Here is a 23,898-nt window from a genome sequence, read left to right as displayed (position 1 = left end):
AGAACATAGCTTATTTGATGGTACAGACATGTTAAACAGGTTTAAACTTGTCAACAAAGCACAAAAAACGTTTTAAAATAAAACCGTTACTGTCACTTTAAATTTCAAACTGAAAACACTTTATTACTGAATATGTGAAAAAGTATGAAGGAATTGTTCAAAATTCACCAAAATTTCACCACAGTGTCTTAAAGCATTAAAAGTATTGCACACCAAATTTCAGAGCTTTAACCCTTAAAATAACGGAACCGGAGCCGTTTTTACATTTAACCCCTATACAGTCCCAGCTATATGCTTTGCTGAGACCCAACCAAGCCCAGAGGGGAATACGATACCAAATGATTCCTTCTATAAGCTTTTTCAGTGATTCTTAGCTCCTCACACATGCATCTGCATGCCTTGCTCTCCAAAAACAACTGCGCATTAGTGGCGCGAAAATGAGGCTCTGTCTATAACTAGAAAAGGCCCCCATCTGAAAAAGGTGTCCAACACAGTGCCTGCCGTTTTTCTAAACAATCCCCAAGATTATAATAACCATTATTAGTTAGAATCTGCATAATATGCCTAGTAAAGCAATCGTTTTAGCCCAGAAAAATGTCTACCAGTTTTTTAAGCCCTTTTTGAAGCCCTTTATTCTTTTATGTTTAACTAAGAAAATGGCTTACCGGTCCCCATGAGGGGAAATGACAGCCTTCCAGCATTACATGGTCTTGTTAGAAATATGGCTAGTCATACCTTAAGCAGAAAGGTCTGCTAACTGTTTCCCCCAACTGAAGTTACTTCATCTCAACAGTCCTGTGTGGAAACAGCAATCGATTTTAGTAACTGTCTGCTAAAATCATCTTCCTCTTACAAACAGAAATCTTCATCCTTTTTCTGTTTCAGAGTAAATAGTACATACCAGCACTATTTTAAAATAACAAACACTTGATAAAAGAATAAAAACTACATTTAAACACCAAAAAAACTCTTAACCATCTCCGTGGAGATGTTGCCTGTGCAACGGCAAAGAGAATGACTGGGGTGGGCGGAGCCTAGGAGGGATCATGTGACCAGCTTTGCTGGGACTCTTTGCCATTTCCTGTTGGGGAAGAGAATATCCCACAAGTAAGGATGACGCCGTGGACCGGACACACCAATGTTGGAGAAAACGTTTTAAAATAAAACCGTTACTGTCACTTTAAATTTTAAACAGAAAACACTTTATTACTGAATATGTGAAAAAGTATGAAGGAATTGTTCAAATTCACCAAATTTTCACCACAGTGTCTTAAAGCCTTAAAAGTATTGCACACCAAATTTCAGAGCTTTAACCCTTAAAATAACGGAACCGGAGCCGTTTTTCAATTTAACCCCTATACAGTCCCAGATACAGTCTTTGCTAAGACCCAACCAAGCCCTGAGGGGAATACGATACCAAATGACGCCTTCTAAAAGCTTTTTCAGAGATTCTTAGATCCTCACACATGCATCTGCATGCCCTGCTCTCAAAAAACAACTGCGCATTAATGGCGCGAAAATGAGGCTCAGTCTATGACTAGAAAGGCCCCCTGACTGAAAAAGGTGTCCAATACAGTGCCTGCCGTTTTATAAACGTTCCCAAGATTATAAATGTCAATTGTTAGCCTAAATTTGAATAATATGCACAAATAAAGCAATCGATTTAGCCCATGAAAATGTCTACCAGTTTTTTAGCCCATAATAAGCCCTTTATTCTGTTTGTTTTTGACTAAGAAAATGGCTTACCGGTCCCCATGAGGGGAAATGACAGCCTTCCAGCATTACACAGTCTTGTTAGAAATATGGCTAGTCATACCTTAAGCAGAAGAGTCTGCTAACTGTTTCCCCCAACTGAAGTTACTTCATCTCAACAGTCCTATGTGGAAACAGCAATCGATTTTAGTTACTGTCTGCTAAAATCATCTTCCTCTTACAAAAACATAATTTATGCTTACCTGATAAATTCCTTTCTCCTGTAGTGTAGTCAGTCCACGGGTCATCCATTACTTATGGAATATTTCTCTTCCTAACAGGAAACTGCAAGAGAATTACCCAGCAGAGCTTGCTATATAGCTCCTCCCCTCACCTATCATACTCAGTCATTCGACCAAAGCAGACGAGAAAGGAGGAACCATAGGGTACAGTGGTGACTGGAGTTTAATTAAAATTTAGACCTGCCGTAAAAACAGGGCGGGCCGTGGACTGACTACACTACAGGAGAAAGGAATTTATCAGGTAAGCATAAATTATGTTTTCTCCTGTTAAGTGTAGTCAGTCCACGGGTCATCCATTACTTATGGAATACCAATACCAAAGCTAAAGTACACGGATGAAGGGAGGGACAAGGCAGGAACATTAAACAGAAGGAACCACTGCCTGAAGTACCTTTCTCCCAAAAATAGCCTCCGACGAAGCAAAAGTGTCAAATTTGTAAAATTTTGAAAAAGTGTGAAGTGAAGACCAAGTCGCAGCCTTGCAAATCTGTTCAACAGAGGCCTCATTTTTAAAGGCCCAGGTGGAAGCCACAGCTCTAGTAGAATGAGCTGTAATCCTTTCAGGAGGCTGCTGTCCAGCAGTCTCATAGGCTAAGCGTATTATGCTACGAAGCCAAAAAGAGAGAGAGGTAGCCGAAGCCTTTTGACCTCTCCTCTGTCCAGAGTAAACGACAAACAGGGAAGAAGTTTGACGAAAATCCTTAGTTGCCTGCAAATAGAATTTCAGGGCATGGACTACGTCCAGATTATGCAAAAGTCGTTCCTTCTTCGAAGAAGGGTTAGGACACAGAGATGGAACAACAATCTCTTGATTGATATTCCTGTTAGTAACTACCTTAGGTAAGAACCCAGGTTTAGTACGCAGGACTACCTTGTCTGAATGAAAAATCAGATAAGGAGAATCACAATGTAAGGCAGATAACTCAGAGACTCTTCGAGCCGAGGAAATAGCCATCAAAAACAGAACTTTCCAAGATAACAACTTGATATCAATGGAATGAAGGGGTTCAAATGGAACGCCTTGAAGAACATTAAGAACTAAGTTTAAGCTCCACGGCGGAGCAACTTACTTAAACACAGGCTTAATCCTAGTTAAAGCCTGACAGAAAGCCTGAACGTCTGGAACTTCAGCCATACGTTTGTGTAGAAGAATAGACAGAGCAGAAATCTGTCCCTTTAACGAACTAGTAGATAAGCCCTTTTCTAAACCCTCTTGTAGAAAGGACAATATCCTAGGAATCCTAACCTTACTCCATGAGTAACTCTTGGATTCGCACCAACATAAATATTTACGCCATATTTTATGGTAAATTTTTCTGGTAACAGGCTTCCTAGCCTGTATTAAGGTATCAATAACCGACTCCGAGAAACCACGCTTTGATAGAATCAAGCGTTCAATCTCCATGCAGTCAGCCTCAGAGAAATTAGATTTGGATGTTTGAAAGGACCCTGAATTAGAAGGTCCTGTCTCAGAGGCAGAGACCACGGTGGACAGGACGACATGTCCACTAGGTCTGCATACCAGGTCCTGCGTGGCCACGCAGGCGCTATCAGAATCACCGAAGCTCTCTCCTGTTTGATCTTGGCAATCAAACGAGGAAGCATTGGGAATGGTGGAAACACATAAGCCATGTTGAAGACCCAAGGGGCTGTCAGAGCATCTATCAGCACCGCTCCCGGGTCCCTGGACCTGGATCCGTAACAAGGAAGCTTGGCGTTCTGACGAGACGCCATGAGATCCAGATCTGGTTTGCCCCAACGACGAATCAGTTGAGCAAAGACCTCCGGATGGAGCTCCCACTCTCCCGGATGAAAAGTCTGGCGACTTAGAAAATCCGCCTCCCAGTTCTCCACGCCTGGGATGTAGATCGCTGACAGGTGGCAAGAGTGAGACTCTGCCCAGCGAATTATCTTTGAGACTTCCAACATCGCTAGGGAACTTCTGGTTCCCCCTTGATGGTTGATGTAGGCCACAGTCGTGATGTTGTCCGACTGAAATCTGATGAACCTCAGAGTTGCTAACTGAGGCCAAGCTAGGAGAGCATTGAATATTGCTCTTAACTCCAGAATATTTATTGGGAGGAGTTTCTCCTCCTGAGTCCATAATCCCTGAGCTTTCAGGGAATTCCAGACTGCTCCCCAGCCTAGAAGGCTGGCGTCTGTTGTTACAATCGTCCAATCTGGCCTGCGAAAGGTCATCCCCTTGGACAGATGTGGCCGAGAGAGCCACCATAGAAGAGAATATCTGGTCTTTTGATCCAGATTTAGTAGGGGGGACAAATCTGAGTAATCCCTGTTCCACTGACTTAGCATGCACAATTGCAGCGGTCTGAGATGCAGGCGCGCAAATGGTACTATGTCCATTGCCGCTACCATTAAGCCGATTACTTCCATGCACTGAGCTACTGACGGGTGTGGAATGGAGTGAAGGACACGGCAAGCATTTAGAAGTTTTAATAACCTGGCCTCTGTCAGGTAAATTTTCATCTCTACAGAATCTATAAGAGTCCCTAGAAAGGGAACTCTTGTAAGTGGTAATAGAGAACTCTTTTCCACGTTCACCTTCCACCCATGCGACCTCAGAAATGCCAGAACTATCTCTGTATGAGACTTGGCAGTTTGAAAACTTGACGCTTGTATCAGAATGTCGTCTAGGTACGGAGTCACCGCTATGCCTCGCGGTCTTAGTACCGCCAGAAGTGATCCTAGAATTTTTGTAAAGATTCTTGGGGCCGTAGCTAATCCGAAGGGAAGAGCTACAAACTGGTAATGCCTGTCTAGGAAGGCAAATCTCAGATACCGGTAATGGTCCTTGTGAATCGGTATGTGAAGGTAGGCATCCTTTAAGTCCACCGTGGTCATGTACTGACCCTCTTGGATCATGGGAAGGATGGTTCGAATAGTTTCCATTTTGAATGATGGAACTCTTAGAAATTTGTTTAGGATTTTTAAGTCCAAGATTGGTCTGAAGGTTCCCTCTTTTTTGGGAACCACAAATAGATTTGAATAGAATCCCTGCCCGTGTTCCGTCCGCGGAACTGGGTGGATTACCCCCATTAGTAAGAGGTCTTGTACACAGCGTAGAAACGCCTCTTTCTTTGTTTGGTTTGCTGATAACCTTGAAAGATGAAATCTCCCTCGTGGAGGAGAAGTTTTGAAGTCCAGGAGATATCCCTGAGATATGATCTCCAACGCCCAGGGATCCTGGACATCTCTTGCCCAAGCCTGGGCGAAGAGAGAAAGTCTGCCCCCCACTAGATCCGTTTCCGGATAGGGGGCCCTCTCTTCATGCTGTCTTGGGGGCAGCAGCAGGTTTCTTGGCCTGCTTGCCCCTGTTCCAGGACTGGTTAACTTTCCAGCCCTGCCTGTAACGAGCAACAGCTCCTTCCTGTTTTGGAGCGGAGGAAGTTGATGCTGCTCCTGCCTTGAAGTTACGAAAGGCACGAAAATTAGACTGTTTGGCCTTTGATTTGGCCCTGTCCTGAGGTAGAGCATGGCCCTTACCTCCCGTAATGTCAGCAATAATTTCTTTCAAGCTGGGCCCGAATAAGGTCTGCCCTTTGAAAGGAATATTAAGCAATTTGGATTTAGAAGTCACGTCAGCTGACCAGGATTTAAGCCACAGCGCTCTGCGCGCTTGAATGGCGAATCCGGAGTTCTTAGCCGTAAGTTTGGTTAAGTGTACGACGGCATCAGAAACAAATGAGTTAGCTAGCTTAAGGGTTTTAAGCTTGTTCATAATTTCATCCAATGGAGCTGTGCGAATGGTCTCTTCCAGAGACTCAAACCAGAATGCCGCCGCAGCAGTAACAGGCGCAATGCATGCAAGGGGTTGTAATATAAAACCTTGTTGAACAAACATTTTCTTAAGGTAACCCTCTAACTTTTTATCCATTGGATCTGAAAAAGCACAGCTACCCTCCACCGGGATAGTGGTGCGCTTAGCCAAAGTAGAAACTGCTCCCTCCACCTTAGGGACCGTCTGCCATAAGTCCCGTGTGGTGGCGTCTATTGGAAACATTTTTCTAAATATAGGAGGTGGTGAAAAGGGCACACCGGGTCTATCCCACTCCTTGTTAACAATTTCTGTAAGCCTTTTAGGTATAGGAAAAACGTCAGTACACCCCGGTACCGCAAAATATTTATCCAGCCTACATACTTTCTCCTGAATTGCAACCGTGTTACAATCATTCAGAGCCGCTAATACCTCCCCTAGCAATACGCGGAGGTTCTCAAGTTTAAATTTAAAATTTGAAATCTCTGAATCCAGTTTACCCGGATCAGACCCGTCACCCACAGAATGAAGCTCTCCGTCCTCATGTTCTGCAAATTGTGACGCAGTATCACAATTTGCAGAACATGAGCAAAGAGATCAAACTACAAAAGGATTAAATACATAAGGATATTTGAGTTATTTCAGAAAGGTGGTAGACCTGAACTGTGAATTAGTTTCACTACAGAAATTGAATAGTTAAAGGTGGTAGACCTGAACTGTGAATTAGTTTCACTACAGAAATTGAATAGTTAAAGGTTTGAGTTAATTTACATTCTTTTGTATTCTGGTTTTTAGTATTGCAATTAGATAACAATTAGATTGTTTGCATAGGTGAGCAATTAGGAGGGACCCCACCCTATCTTTCTGAGGGTATTTAAAGAGATCTGTTTAGCTCTGCTAAACATTTAGCTCTGCTTCTTAGCAAAGAGATCAAACTACAAAAGGATTAAATACATAAGGATATTTGAGTTATTTCAGAAAGGTATATAACATTTCTCTTTTAAATTGTTGTTACTTGAATAGTTTGTACTTTCAGATAATATATTTTGTATTTCTATTAACTTTATATTTTGTTTTTTTATAGGTGGTAGACCTGAACTGTGAATTAGTTTCACTACAGAAATTGAATAGTTAAAGGTGGTAGACCTGAACTGTGAATTAGTTTCACTACAGAAATTGAATAGTTAAAGGTTTGAGTTAATTTACATTCTTTTGTATTCTGGTTTTTAGTATTGCAATTAGATATCAATTAGATTGTTTGCATAGGTGAGCAATTAGGAGGGACCCCACCCTATCTTTCTGAGGGTATTTAAAGAGATCTGTTTAGCTCTGCTAAACATTTAGCTCTGCTTCTTAGCAAAGAGATCAAACTACAAAAGGATTAAATACATAAGGATATTTGAGTTATTTCAGAAAGGTATATAACATTTCTCTTTTAAATTGTTGTTACTTGAATAGTTTGTACTTTCAGATAATATATTTTGTATTTCTATTAACTTTATATTTTGTTTTTTTATAGGTGGTAGACCTGAACTGTGAATTAGTTTCACTACAGAAATTGAATAGTTAAAGGTGGTAGACCTGAACTGTGAATTAGTTTCACTACAGAAATTGAATAGTTAAAGGTTTGAGTTAATTTACATTCTTTTGTATTCTGGTTTTTAGTATTGCAATTAGATAACAATTAGATTGTTTGCATAGGTGAGCAATTAGGAGGGACCCCACCCTATCTTTCTGAGGGTATTTAAAGAGATCTGTTTAGCTCTGCTAAACATTTAGCTCTGCTTCTTAGCAAAGAGATCAAACTACAAAAGGATTAAATACATAAGGATATTTGAGTTATTTCAGAAAGGTATATAACATTTCTCTTTTAAATTGTTGTTACTTGAATAGTTTGTACTTTCAGATAATATATTTTGTATTTCTATTAACTTTATATTTTGTTTTTTTATAGGTGGTAGACCTGAACTGTGAATTAGTTTCACTACAGAAATTGAATAGTTAAAGGTGGTAGACCTGAACTGTGAATTAGTTTCACTACAGAAATTGAATAGTTAAAGGTTTGAGTTAATTTACATTCTTTTGTATTCTGGTTTTTAGTATTGCAATTAGATAACAATTAGATTGTTTGCATAGGTGAGCAATTAGGAGGGACCCCACCCTATCTTTCTGAGGGTATTTAAAGAGATCTGTTTAGCTCTGCTTCTTAGCAAAGAGATCAAACTACAAAAGGATTAAATACATAAGGATATTTGAGTTATTTCAGAAAGGTATATAACATTTCTCTTTTAAATTGTTGTTACTTGAATAGTTTGTACTTTCAGATAATATATTTTGTATTTCTATTAACTTTATATTTTGTTTTTTTATAGGTGGTAGACCTGAACTGTGAATTAGTTTCACTACAGAAATTGAATAGTTAAAGGTGGTAGACCTGAACTGTGAATTAGTTTCACTACAGAAATTGAATAGTTAAAGGTTTGAGTTAATTTACATTCTTTTGTATTCTGGTTTTTAGTATTGCAATTAGATAACAATTAGATTGTTTGCATAGGTGAGCAATTAGGAGGGACCCCACCCTATCTTTCTGAGGGTATTTAAAGAGATCTGTTTAGCTCTGCTTCTTAGCAAAGAGATCAAACTACAAAAGGATTAAATACATAAGGATATTTGAGTTATTTCAGGAGTTATTCAGGGTTATTCAGGCTTATTCAGTAGAAAATAATACTTATATTTTTCTTATTGTTAAAGTGTTTCATAGTTTAAAATGTCTCAGATACAGTGCAATGGGTGTTTTGCACTTTTTAATCGTTCTACTTTTTGGAGATTTAGGGGCTGTCCTGTTTGTAAGCAGTTTTCCCTGTTAAGGGAGGAAATAGCTAAACTTCAAGCTAAGGTAAGTAACATACCTGTTACCTCTACAAAGCTGCCTCAGAAAGAAGCCCCTCTACCCCAGAGATCAGCAAGGAGAGGCAGATGGATCACTGTAGGCTCTGGAAGAATTAGAACAGTAGACCAGAAGCATTGCCCACAACCTCTGCCATTGCAAAACTCCTATGCTGCTCTTGCCGAATACACTTGTGATGAGGAGATTGCTGTTTCTGAGCCCTCTGAAGCTGTAACAGGTAATTTAAATCTATTGGCACCTGATTCTCCAGGTAACATAACACAGGAAAGAACTGCAGATGTGTTTTTGAGAAAAAGACTGTTAGTGGGTGACTCTATTTTGAGGAATGTGTATTTAGGTGAAAGTAAAGGAGAAACAAGGGAGGTTAGATGTCTTCCAGGAGCTACTGCTCACAGGGATAGGAATCGTATTTTGAGAATTGTTAAGGCAGCAGGAAAGGGAAGTGAGTTGGATGTGATTGTTCATTTAGGAACAAATGATCTGGCTAGTAATCATGTTGCTGCTGTTCAGAAAGAGTTTTGTGACCTAGGTAATCATTTAGAGACTGTGGCATCAACTCTATCATTTTCTGCTATTTTACCTGTGTATGACCAGGAAGCAGGAAAGATGGAGCGGATAACAACATTTAATTCTTGGTTAGATAAGTGGTGCAGGGAACGAGGATTTGGTTTTATTGGCCATTATAGCTCTGTTTGGAAAGATACTAGGTTATTTAGGAGAGATGGCTTGCATTTGGATGCTAAAGGAACAGAGTATCTGGGAGAGGAGTTCAAATACTTTATTAGAAATCATTTAAACTAATAAAGGGGGGTAGCATTAATATATCCACCTGCCCCCCACAGCATGCCAAAACTGTTAGTCCAAGTAACAATTCTAGAAATTCTAGTAGAAAAATTCTTCGTGCCATGAGCACAAATGCTCGCAGCTTAGGAAATAAATTACCTGAACTCATTTCAATAATGACTAGGGACAACTTGGATTTAGTAGCTATAACAGAAACATGGTACAATGATTTGCATGACTGGGACATAGTCATACCTGGATACAGGTTATTTAAAAAGAACAGAGTAGGAAAGAAAGGTGGAGGAGTTGCTTTGTATGTAAATGAAAATATAAAGGTTACTGAAATTGTAGGAACAAATGATGAGGTGGAAAGTATTTGGGTGACTTTGGAAATTGGAGATAAAAATGTTTTTAGAATAGGGGTTGTATATAGGCCTCCATTGCAGGATGAAAAACTGGACAATCTGTTATTAGATGAAATAACCAAAATGACCATGAAGGGTAAGGTTATAGTACTGGGGGACTTTAATTTGCCAGATATAGACTGGAAGATTCCTTCTGCTAGATCGGCTAGAAGCAGGTATATTCTTGAATCTCTGCTAGGGGAATCACTTGAACAATTAGTCAAGGAACCAACTCGTAAGGAAGCTATATTAGATCTAATACTTACAAACAGTGATACAGTTTCAGATGTGTCTGTAGGTGAGAACTTAGGATCCAGTGATCATCAATCTGTTTGGTTTAGTATTCATGTTCAGGAACTGTACACCCAGACTAAAACAAAAGTTTTAGACTTTAGGACGGCAGATTTTTCATTAATGGGAGAATACCTAAAAAACTATTTAAAGGGGAAAAATCTTATTACAGGGGTTCAAGAACAGTGGGAATTTGTGAAAGGTGCCATTTTAGATGCAACCGCACACTGTATTAGACATGTCTGTAAAAGTAAAAGAAAGCGGAAACCAATTTGGTTTTCCAAAGAAGTAGCACATGCTGTAAAGACAAAAAAGATAGCTTATAAAAATTACAGACACACACAAGCAGATGATGATATGAAAATATGGAGACTCCAACAAAAAAAGACTAAGCAGTTAATTAGGAAGGTTAAAGCTGATGCAGAAGAGAAGATAGCACAGTCAGTAAAACATGGGGACAAAACATTCTTTAGATATATCAGTGAAAGAAGAAAAAATAAGGTAGGAATAGTAAAATTGAAATCAGTTGATGGTAGAATAATAGAAGGAGATAAGCAGATTGCAGACTGTCTCAATGATTACTTCTGTTCTGTTTTCACTAAAGATTGTGAAGATACAATGTCTACATTAAGGGATGCTATGCAAAATAGAAACAAGCTTAACAGTAATCTTTTTACAGAGGATGAGGTTTTGTTAGCATTATCAAAAATAAATGTTACAAAGGCAGTGGGTCCTGATAATATTCATCCAAGGGTTTTAAAAGAACTTCGTTCAGTGCTAACTGTCCCATTAACTGATCTGTTTAATCAGTCACTATTAACAGGAGCTGTCCCAGATGATTGGAGAATAGCAAATGTAATACCTCTTCATAAAAAGGGCAGTAGAGAAGAATCTGGCAACTACAGGCCAGTTAGTTTAACTTCAGTAGTAGGGAAATTAATGGAAAGCCTCTTAAAGGAAAGAATTATGACTTACATAAAGACAAACAATTTAGAGGACCAAAATCAGCATGGTTTTACTTCAGGGAGATCATGTCAGACTAATCTAATTGACTTCTTTGATTATGTAACAAAAGTATTAGACAAGGGAGGAGCAGTTGATGTAGCATATCTAGATTTCAGCAAAGCATTTGACACCGTCCCACACAATAAACTTATTCACAAACTATATCTCCTTGGTCTAGATTCAAAAATTGTGAACTGGGTGGAATGCTGGCTTAAGGACAGAAAACAAAGTGTCTTAGTAAATGGAGTTCATTCAGCAGAGGGGGCTGTTACTAGTGGTGTTCCTCAGGGGTCAGTTCTGGGGCCTGTTTTGTTTAACATATTTATCTGCGATATCAGCAAAGGGCTACAGGGGAAAGTATGTCTCTTTGCAGATGATACAAAAATTTGCAACAGAGTGGATGTTCCAGGGGGGGTAGACAAAATGAGAAGTGATATACAACAATTGGAGGATTGGACAAACGACTGGGATCTAAAGTTTAACACAGCAAAGTGTAAAATAATGCATTTAGGGAAGAAAAATCCAAATGTTAATTACAGACTCAATGACACTTTACTGACTGTTACAGACGAGGAACAGGACTTGGGAATTATTATTTCAGATGATTTAAAACTTAGTAAACAATGTAGTAAGGCAGCGAGTAAGGCTAGCAGAATGCTTGGATGTATTGGTAGAGGTATTTGCAGCAGAAATAGTAAGGTTCTTATGCCACTTTATAGATCATTAGTTAGGCCTCATCTTGAGTATTGTGTGCAGTTCTGGAGGCCATATCTTCAGAAGGATATTAACAAACTTGAATCTGTGCAAAGGAGGGCTACCAAAATGGTACATGGTCTAAAAAATAAAACTTACCAGGATAGGCTCAATGACCTAAATATGTATAGCTTAGAGGAGAGAAGGGAAAGAGGTGATATGATAGCAACTTTCAAGTACATTAAAGGGTTTAGTAAAACTGAGGCTGTGGGTATTTTACATAAAATGGAAAATTCAAGAACAAGGGGTCATGAGCTCAAGCTAAAGGGTAGTAGATTCAGGAGTAATTTGAGGAAGCACTTCTTTACAGAAAGAGTGATTGATTTATGGAATAAACTTCCTCAAGAGGTAGTAGCAACAAACACTGTGGGGGACTTTAAAAATGCATGGGACAAGCATAGGGCTATCCTACGAACTAGATAAGTTTATACTGTTAGGTAAGGTGGGGCAGACTTGCTGGGCCTATGGCTCTTATCTGCCGTCAATATCTATGTTTCTATGTTTCTATGTTTCTATGTATCAGACATGGCTCTACCATTATCAGCGCGCTCTGTTCTAACTCCAGAGTGATCGCGCTTACCTCTTAATTCTGGCAATTTAGACAGTACTTCTGTCATAACAGTAGCCATGTCTTGCAAAGTGATTTGTATGGGCCACCCTGATGTACTTGGCGCCACAATATCACGCACCTCCTGAGCGGGAGGCGAAGGTACTGACACGTGAGGAGAGTTAGTCGGCATAACTTCCCCCTCGTTGTCTGGTGATAATTTCTTAACATATAAAGTTTGACTTTTATTTAAAGTGACATCTATACATTGATTGCACAAATTTCTATTGGGCTCCACATTGGCCTTTAAACATAGTGAACAAGGAGATTCATCTGAGTCAGACATGTTTAAACAAACTAGCAATGAGACTAGCAAACTTGCAAATACTTTTCAAAATTAATTTACAAGCAATATAAAAAACGTTACTGTGCCTTTAAGAAGCACAGAAAAACTAACACAGTTGAAATAACAATGATCAAAAATAGTTATAGCAACCAAATTTTCACAGTAAATGTATTAAGTTAGCAAAGGATTGCACCCACCAGCAAATGGATGATTAACCCCTTAGTACCCAAAAACGGATAACAATTATATAATTAACGTTTTTCTCACAGTCAAATACACTGTCACAGGACTACTGTGACTGATTACATCCCTCAAAATGGATTTTGAAGACCCCTGAGCTCTCTAGAGACGATCTGGATCATGGAGGATGAAGTAGACAGATTGTGACTGAATTTTTACTGTGTAAAAAAAGCGCTAAAATAGGCCCCTCCCACTCATATTACAACAGTGGGGAAGCTCAGAAACTGTTTCTATGCAGAAAACAAAAATGGCCATGTGGTAAAAATCATGCCCTAATAAGTTTTATCACCAAGTACCTCACAAAAACGATTAACAAGCCAGTAAAACGTTTTAAACATACATTTAAAAGTTATGTATTATTATTTACAAGCCTGCTACCAGTCGCTTTTACTGCAGTTAAGGCTCATACATTATTTCAGTATTTACAGTATTTTCAGAGTCAATTCCATTCCTTAGAAAATACATTCAATGCACACACACACACATCAGCCTGATACCAGTCGCTATCGCTGCATTTAAGGCTGAACTTACTTTACAATGGTATCAGCAGTATTTTCTCAGTCAATTCCATTCCTCAGAAAATAAATTACTGCGCATACCTCATTTGTTGCAGGGGAGCCCTGCATGCTATTCCCCTTCTCTGAAGTTACCTCACGCCTCAGATGAGAAACAGCCAGTGGATCTTAGTTACGTCTGCTAAGACCATAGAAAGAAACCCAGGCAGATTCTTCTTCTAATGCTGCCTGAGAATAAACAGCACACTCCGGTGCCATTTAAAAATAACAAACTTTTGATTGTAGAAATAAACTAAGTTAAAAAAACACCACAGATCTCTCACAGCTTCCTTTTCAGTTAGGCTGCAAGAGAATGACTGAGTATGATAGGTGAGGGGAGGAGCTATATAGCAAGCTCTGCTGGGTAATTCTCTTGCAGTTTCCTGTTAGGAAGAGAAATATTCCATAAGTAATGGATGACCCATGGACTGACTACACTTAACAGGAGAAAAGAAATCTTCATCCTATTCTGTTTCAGAGTAAATAGTACATACCAGCACTATTTTAAAATAACAAACACTTGATAGAAGAATAAAAACTACATTTAAACACCAAAAAAACTCTTAACCATCTCCGTGGAGATGTTGCCTGTGCAACGGCAAAGAGAATGACTGGGGTGGGCGGAGCCTAGGAGGGATCATGTGACCAGCTTTGCTGGGACTCTTTGCCATTTCCTGTTGGGGAAGAGAATATCCCCACAAGTAAGGATGACGCCGTGGACCGGACACACCAATGTTGGAGAAATACAAACGCAACCGGTCACGAGGTACACCGTGCCAGTCACAAAAAGAGCGTGCAAATCTAAAGAGAACGCACCAATTGATAAGGCCGTTATGTTCCGAAAAACCATGAGCCTAAGTAGTACTACGCATTAGAAGATAGAACCACATAACAAACATGATTAAAGTCCCCCTTGTTCAATAACCCCCCTCAGGAGATATTAACCCATGATTCCTATTTTAAGATAAAAGGAGTCCCACTGTGACCCTACCTTCTCTCGTTACCATTACATTCACATAACGAAATAAAATGAAACGATCTTACCGGAATCTGCGCTGTGAACAGGGACACGGTCCTTCAAGTGTGACAGATAGTAGCCTTGCTTCTGACATGGACTTGAATGAATAAAGGCAGGCAGTGAAACTCGTCAACGCTGATTGCCAAGGAGCTGTTAATATGAGTCGGGATGGTTTCGCAGAAAGACTCTCCCTGCATCTCCGGACTCTAACCTTCATCCATGCTCTCACTGAGAGGCTGATAGGATTACTTAAAACTCCAGTCCCATTTCGAAGAGTACTACCCTCCATAAGAGACTCTCTCTAACTTCTGACACTTCTCTGCCAACCTCATGTGACGAAAGGCAAAGAATGATTGGGGGATTAGGGAAGTGGGGAAGGTATTTGAAGCCTTTGGCTTGGGTGTCTAGGTTCTGATATCCCAAAAGTAATGAATGCAGTTGTGTATGTATTTAAAGGCCTTTATACCAAAGGAAAAATAAATCAATCTTTACAGTGCAAAATATTATTTTAAATACTTGGAGTAATAATGTGTAGTATGTTATTAAAATTGAAAATGAACATTTGTTTATTTCAGTAGTGTAATAATATTTGCATAAACGATTAATGTATTTTTTTTAATAAACGTATTTTTATATGCACTAAATGGTAATAGTGTTTTGTACACTAATACTGAGACCAGCATTACTGTGGTGTTATAAGCAAACAACAACAGATCTAGTAACTTACTTGTACTCCCTCTCCTGTGAGGGCTGAACATGACTGAATTTGCCAAACTCTATCACGAATTGTGTGCAGATTAAGGCCCTCTGCAATTTCTGAAGCTGGGGCAGCAGTTAATAAATCTTGTTTATTAGCAAAGATGAGCACAGGGACTCCACTGAGCTTCTCCTCATCCAAAAGTTCTGCCAACTCCTTCAATGCAAAAAGAAGTCAGAAAACAGCTAGTTAATCACTTACACAGACAAACTACTGACACAGTGTAATGCTTTGGAATAGCTATACGATAGTCATATGTAACCTAAGCCTTAGGCTATTGGTAGGCACAAATTATCCTTATGAGGACCTCATGCCCTAAAAAAGGGCCACAGAATTCTTTTCACTCTTATACTAAGCCCACATACAGAATGAATTACAAACCTTTCTGTCTATATAATATAGCTGATGAAAAAGAAATTGAGAGTGGAGATGGAATACAGCTGTTCGGTCAAGTAAAATATAGGATCTGTGTTTTCTAGTTTAAATGTATGATTTTTATGGCTCAGATGGACAGGCTTGGCAGATGAATGCTTCTCAGATAGCTTAGGCTGAAATACCAAGAACACTCAATGATCTACACTTAAAGTGACATTTTACTCAAAGTGACATGTTCTAATTCCTTACATCATATAACTTTTGCAGTACTGACCCTAGCAAATTATATGTGCAAAGGGGTTAAACACATAGGTAAAAGGATTACTTAGGAGCTGTAAGCTTTGCAGAAAGAAAGAAACTGCCAGTGAGCCAATCGGGATCACCAGTTGTAAGACTCACCAATCACCGCTCCATGTCCTGCTTGGGAGCTGATTATTTGCATTTAGACCTATTTGTTTAGCCCTTCTGCATGGATTAAACACATACGGCTAGATTACGAGTTGTGCGTTATAACCTCTTAACGCTGCTTTTTCAGCCTAATGCTGCTTTTTTAACGCCTGCTGGTATTACGAATCTTGAAGGTTTAGGGTCACCGCAAAACGACATTTACGTAAACTTTGTAAAGTCTTTTTTCTATGGGACTTCCATAGCACTAATATTACGAGTCTGTCCTGGGAGGCCAAAAAGTGAACTGTACATCCTACCCTGTCAAGAGTCCTAACGCATTTAAAAGTCAGTAGTTAAGAGTTTTATGGTATAACGCCGTAACATAAAACTCATAACTGAAGTGCTAAAAAGTACACTAAAACCCATAAACTACCTATTAACCCCTAAACCGAGGCCCTACCGCATCGCAAACACTAAAATAAAATTATTAACCCCTAATCCGCCGCTCCAGACACCACCGCCGCCACCTACATTATATTTATGAACCCTTATCTGCTGCCCCCAACATCGCCGACACCTACATTATATTTATGAACCCCTAATCTGCCGCCCCCAACGTCGCCACCACTATAATAAACATTTACCCCTAAACCACCGCACTCCCGCCTCGCAAACATTAGTTAAATATTATTAACCCCTAATCTGCCGTCCCTAACATCGACACCACCTACCTACATTTATTAACCCCTAATCTGCCGCCCCCAACGCCGCCACTATATTAAAGTTATTAACCCCTAAATCCAAGTCTAACCCTAACACCCCCTAACTTAAATATAATTTAAATAAGTCTAAATAAAATTCCTATCATTAACTAAATAATTCCTATTTAAAACTAAATACTTACCTGTAAAATAAACCCTAAACTAGCTACAATATAACTAATAGTTACATTGTATCTAGCTTAGGGTTTATTTTTATTTTACAGGCAAGTTTGTATTTATTTTAACTAGGTAGAATAGTTACTAAATAGTTATTAACTATTTAATAACAATCTAGCTAAAATAAATACAAAAGTACCTGTAAAATTAAACCTAACCTAAGTTATACTAACACTACACTATAATTAAATAAATTACCTAAATTAAATACAATTAAATAAATTAAATTAGCTAAAGTACAACCCCCCCCACTAAATTACAGAAAATAATAAACAAATTACAAGATATTTAAACTAATTACACCTAATCTAATAGCCCCCCAAAATAAAAAAGCCCCCCCAAAATAAAAAATACCCTAGCCTAAACTAAACTACCAATAGCCCTTAAAAGGGCCTTTTGCGGGACATTGCCCTAAAGTAATCAGCCCTTTTACCTGAAAAAAAATAATACAAACAACCCCCCCAACAGAAAAACCCACCACCCACACAACCAACCCCCCTAAATAAAATACTATCTAAAAAACCTAAGATCCCCATTGCCCTGAAAAGGGCAGTTAGCTCTTTTGCGGTCCAAAGCCCTAACCTAAAAATAAAACCCACCCAATACACCCTTAAAAAAACCTAAAACTAACCCCTTGAAGATCGACTTACCGGGAGAAGTCTTCATCCAAGCCGGGCAAAGTGGTCCTCCAGATGGGCAGAAGTCTTCATTCAGACGGCATCTTCTATCTTCATCCATCCGGCGTGGAGCATCCTCTTCAATCGACGTCTTCTTACTAAATGACGGTTCCTTTAAGTGACGTCATCCAAGATGGCTTCACTTAGATTCCGATTGGCTGATCAGCCAATAGGATTGAACTTCAATCTAATTGGCTGATTGGAACAGCCAATAGAATGCAAGCTCAATCCTATTGGCTGATTGGATCAGCCAATAGGATTGAACTTCAATCTAATTGGCTGATTGCATCAGCCAATAGGATTTTTTCTACCTTAATTCCAATTGGCTGATAGACTTCTATTAGCCAATCAGAATCTAAGGGACGCCATTTTGGATGACGTCACTTAAAGGTACCTTCAATCAGTAAGAAGACTCTGGATGAAGAGGATGCTCCGCATCGGATGTCTTGGAGATGGACCCGCTCCGCGCCAGATGGATGAAGATAGAAGATGACGTCTGGATGAAGACTTCTGCCTGTCTGGAGGACCACTTTGCCCGGCTTGGATGAACACGTCTCCCGGTAAGTCGATCTTCAGGGGGTTAGTGGTAGGTTTTTTTAAGGGTGTATTGGGTGGGTTTTATTTTTGGGTTAGGGACTTTGGGCTGCAATAGAGCTAACTGCCCTTTTAAGGGCAATGCCCATCCAAATGCCCTTTTCAGGGCAATGGGGAGCTTAGGTATTTTTTAGATAGTATTTTACTTGAGGGGTTGGTTGTGTGGGTTTTACTGTTGGGGGGGGATTGTTTGTATTTTTTTTTTAGGTAAAAGAGCTGATTACTTTGGGGCAATGCCCAGCAAAAGGCCCTTTTAAGGGATATTGGTAGTTTAGGCTAGGGTTTTTTTTTTATTTTGGGGGGGCTTTTTTCATTTTAATAGGGCTATTAGATTAGGTGTAATTAGTTTAAATATCTGTAATTTGTTTATTATTTTCAATAATTTAGTGTTTGTTTGTTTTTGTACTTTAGCTAATTTAATTTAGGTAATTGTATTTAATTTAGTTAATTTATTTAATTATAGTGTAGTGTTAGGTGTTATTGTAACTTAGGTTAGGTTTTATTTTACAGGTAAATTTGTATTTCTTTTAGCTAGGTAGTTAGTAAATAGTTAATAACTATTTAATAACTATTGTACCTAGTTAAAATAAATACAAACTTGCCTGTAAAATAAAAATAAACCCTAAGCTAGATACAATGTAACTATTAGTTATATTGTAGCTAGCTTAGGGTTTATTTTATAGGCAAGTATTTAGTTTTAAATAGGAATAATTTAGCTAATGATAGTAATTTTATTTAGATTTATTTAAATTATATTTAAGTTAGGGGGTATTAGGGTTAGACTTCTGTTTAGGGGTTAATAAATTTAGTATGGTGGTGGCGATGTTGGGAGCGGCAGATTAGGGGTTAATAAATGTAGGTAGGTTGCGGCGACATTGGGGGCGGCAGATTAGGAGTTAATAAATAGTATGTAGGTGTCGGCGATGTTGAGAGCAGCAGATTAGGGGTTAATACATATAATGTAGGTGGCGGCGGTGCCCGGAGCGGCAGATTAGGGGTTAATAATTATAATGTAGGTGTCGGCGATGTCGGGGGCGGCAGATTAGGGTTAATAAGTGTAAGATTAGGGGTGTTTAGACTCAGGGTTCATGTTAGGGTGTTAGGTGTAGACATAACTTATTTCCCCATAGGAATCAAGGAGGCTGCGTTAAGGAGTTTTAGGCTGCTTTTTTGCAGGTGTTAGGCTTTTTTTCAGATAGCTCTCCCCGTTGATACCTATGGGGAAATCGTGCACAAGCACGTACGACCAGCTCAACGCTGACTTAAGCAGCGCTGGTATTGGAGTGCAGTAATGAGCAAAATTTTGCTCAACGCTCACTTCTTTTCTTTCAACGCCGGGTTTCTGAAAACTCGTAATACCAGCGCTATAGGTAAGTGAGCGGTGAGACAAAACTGCTCGTTAGCACCGCACAGCCTCTAACGCAAAACTCGTAATCGAGGTGATAGTTAGCTAGCGTAAGTAAACATTACATTAGTACCTGTAATTTTTGCATTGCAACAACACTTGATTACCAACATATAAAAAAAAGTTCCCTTTAGTTTACATTAACTCTGAGATTATGTTTTACACCCCAGTACCAATTTTAATAGATAGGTATAACCTGTTTGGTGCTTACTCAAGGGTTTACACACCAAACAGCATCTTCGCACATGCTGAAATGAGCAGTGAGGCCATGTAAAGGTGCTGATCTAGTAGGTAATATATAATATAATTATGTAAAGGAAACTTGTAAAATGATGCAGTGGCTAAATATGGAAGAAAAAAAAAAACAATGAAATGTGTCATCGATTAAAAACAAGAATGTGTGCGAAGACATTTTTATGCACATAAACACAGGATACCCAAGCTCTGTAGGATTGAAGCAGATGTCCTTTTAGGACTGATGCCAAGTTCTCCTGATACAGCATAACGTTACATCTTGCAAGGGCATGCAGTTAATGTGGGACAAATAACTGGTATAATTACAATAAAAGCCCCTTAAATCAATATGTAAAAGTCTCCAAAAAAAACATTTTTTTTTTTAATATCCAATGTAAAAATAAAATCAGAAGTAGCTGTGTTATGGTGCTCTAATAATCAGTTTTTGACTGTCTTTCTAAGTTTTGCTTGTCTTTTCATGGGCTATACGATGCCATTTACGATTAGCGGTAGCCCTCCTCTGTCTACGCGTTTGCATGATTCCACTTGTATAAAATGCAAATTATAACAAAAGTGGGCTGGCACACTGAGCCGTGCACATTTTAACAAAAGTGGGCTGGCACACTGAGCCGTGCACATTTTAACAAAAGTGGGCTGGCACACTGAGCCGTGCACATTTTAATAAAAGTGGGCTGGCACACTGAGCCGTGCACATTTTAATAAAAGTGGGCTGGCACAGAGAGCCGTGCACATTTTAATAAAAGTGGGCTGGCACACTGAGCCGTGCACATTTTAACAAAAGTGGGCTGGCACACTGAGCTGTGCACATTTTAACAAAAGTGGGCTGGCACACTGAGCCGTGCACATTTTAACAAAAGTGGGCTGGCACACTGAGCCGTGCACATTTTAATAAAAGTGGGCTGGCACACTGAGCCGTGCACATTTTAATAAAAGTGGGCTGGCACACTGAGCCGTGCACATTTTAACAAAAGTGGGCTGGCACACTGAGCCGTGCACATTTTAACAAAAGTGGGCTGGCACACTGAGCCGTGCACATTTTAACAAAAGTGGGCTGGCACACTGAACTGTGCAAATTTTAACAAAACTGGGCTGGCACACTGAGCCATACAAATTTTAACAAAACTGGGCTGGCACACTGAGCCATACAAATTTTAACAAAACTGGGCTGGCACACTGAGCCGTGCACATTGTCAAAATCATCTAAGGAGATTCAGTGATGTGGGCTATTAACCTTCATTTCCAAGAATTCAAAAACATTTGTTTTCATTATTATTTTTGTAAGTAAAATATATTGAATAATGATAGATTTACGGCCTATTTGAAATCAAATATTTTTACTCTACATAGTTTTATAGGTAAAAATGACAGTTCCTTCTGCAGTTTTATACTTTCAAATAATCTTCATCACCAGTGTTTAGTCATTCAAGCATATGGGCATAAGTACAGGTGATACTAAGGAAAATAAAAGTCATAAAGGGACATGAAACCCAAAATATTTCTTTCATGATTTAGATAAAGCATACAATATTGAACAACTTTATAATTTACTTCTATTATCAATATTTTTTTGTTCTCCCGTTATCTTAAGTTAAAATGCAAGGAAATAAGCTCAGGAGCGTTCACATGGCTGGAGCACTATAAAGACAGCAGTTTTACAAGAATGTTATACATTTGCAAGAACACTAGGTGGCAGAACTATTTTCTACCATGTAGTGCTGCAGACACCTACAAGGCATGTCTTCAACAGAAAAATACCATGGCAATGAAGCAAATTTGATAATAGAAGTAAATTGCAAGCTTTTTTAGAATTGTACGCTCTGTCTGAATCAAAAAAAGAAAATTTGGGATATTTATGGCTCCTTTAAGACCAAAATAAAGAAGCCTATTGTAAATGTTTAATAAAACTACCAAGAACTCAATAGGAGGTTATAAAAAAACTATGAAAACGTATATATTAAAATGGTACTCAAAAAGAACATATTCTTAAAAGGAACGGTACATATTTTACAATCACTGAACTACAAATATTGCAGTACCTAAATGTCATAATATTAAAAAGAGCAAACTGTTGGTTTAATACAAGTTAGGCACCCCAAGGTTGTGCGTTAATTTACTAATATGGCGCCCATAGCATCAAGCTATTTTTAGGTTTTCTAGAAGGCTGGTAAGCACACCCAATTTGGAGCCATATGATATGGTACATAAAAAACATATCAGATATGCTTCTGCATCTTTTACTACTGAAAAAACATAATTTATGCTTACCTGATACATTTATTTCTCTTGTAGTGTATCCAGTCCACGGATCATCCATTACTTGTGGGATATTCTCCTTCCCAACAGGAAGTTGCAAGAGGATCACCCACAGCAGAGCTGCTATATAGCTCCTCCCCTCACTGCCATATCCAGTCATTCGACCGAAACAAGAGGAGAAAGGAGAAACCATAGGGTGCAGTGGTGACTGTAGTTTAATTAAAATTTAGACCTGCCTTAAAAAGGACAGGGCGGGCTGTGGACTGAATACACTACAAGAGAAATAAATTTATCAGGTAAGCATAAATATGTTTTCTCTTGTTAAGTGTATCCAGTCCACAGATCATCCAATACTTGTGGGATACCAATACCAAAGCTAAAGTACACGGATGATGGGAGGGACAAGGCAGGAACTTAAACGGAAGGAACCACTGCCTGTAGAACCTTTCTCCCAAAAACAGCCTCCAAAGAAGCAAAAGTGTCAAATTTGTAAAATTTTGAAAAGGTGTGAAGCGAAGACCAAGTCGCAGCCTTGCAAATCTGTTCAACAGAGGCCTCATTTTTAAAGGCCCAGGTGGAAGCCACAGCTCTAGTAGAATGAGCTGTAATCCTTTCAGGGGGCTGCTGTCCAGCAGTCTCATAGGCTAAGCGTATTATGCTCCTAAGCCAAAAGGAGAGAGAGGTTGCCGAAGCTTTTTGACCTCTCCTCTGTCCAGAGTAAACGACAAACAGGGCAGATGTTTGACGAAAATCTTTAGAAGCTTGTAAGTAAAACTTCAAGGCACGGACTACGTCCAGATTATGCAAAAGACGTTCCTTCTTTGAAGAAGGATCAGGACACAATAATGGAACAACAATCTCTTGATTGATATTCCTGTTAGAAACCACTTTAGGTAAAAACCCAGATTTGGTACGCAGAACTACCTTGTCTGAATGAAAAATCAGATAAGGAGAATCACAATGTAAGGCAGATAACTCAGAGACTCGTCGAGCCGAGGAAATAGCCATCAAAAACAGAACTTTCCAAGATAAAAGTTTAATATCAATGGAATGAAGGGGTTCAAACGGAACTCCCTGAAGAACTTTAAGAACCAAGTTTAAGCTCCACGGGGAGCAACAGTTTTAAACACAGGCTTAATCCTAACCAAAGCCTGACAAAGTGCCTGGACGTCTGGAACTTCTGCCAGACGCTTGTGCAAAAGAATAGACAGAGCAGAGATCTGTCCTTTTAAAGAACTAGCTGATAAGCCTTTGTCCAAACCCTCTTGGAGAAAGGACAATATCCTAGGAATCCTAACCTTATTCCATGAGTAACTCTTGGATTCACACCAATAAAGATATTTACGCCATATCTTATGGTAGATTTTCCTGGTGACAGGCTTCCGAGCCTGTATTAAGGTATCAATGACTGACTCGGAGAAGCCACGCCTTGATAGAATCAAGCGTTCACTCTCCATGCAGTCAGTCTCAGAGAAAGTAGATTTGGATGATTGAAAGGACCTTGTATTAGAAGGTCCTGCCTCAGAGGCAGAGTCAATGGTGGAAGAGATGACATGTCCACTAGGTCTGCATACCAGGACCTGCGTGGCCATGCAGGCGCTATCAGAATCACTGATGCTCTCTCCTGTTTGATTTTGGC

At 39.2% G+C, this 23,898-nt stretch overlaps 1 protein-coding gene across 1 annotated transcript in view; it reads right to left on the bottom strand.

Moving 5' to 3' along the window:
• Positions 1 to 23,898, bottom strand: part of ARL3 (ADP ribosylation factor like GTPase 3) — a 135,718-nt gene that overhangs the window by 47,152 nt on the left and 64,668 nt on the right. Inside the window, exon 6 of the mRNA XM_053692949.1 lies at positions 15,346 to 15,531. Coding sequence (XP_053548924.1) covers positions 15,346 to 15,531 — 186 coding nt within the window. The remainder of the gene's footprint in view (positions 1 to 15,345; positions 15,532 to 23,898) is intronic.

This window comes from Bombina bombina, chromosome 9, assembly GCF_027579735.1.
Source record: "Bombina bombina isolate aBomBom1 chromosome 9, aBomBom1.pri, whole genome shotgun sequence".
Classification (NCBI taxonomy): Eukaryota; Metazoa; Chordata; class Amphibia; order Anura; family Bombinatoridae; genus Bombina; species Bombina bombina.
The sequence above is the reverse complement of the archived record's forward strand: the minus strand, read 5'-3'. Positions and strand labels throughout refer to the sequence as shown.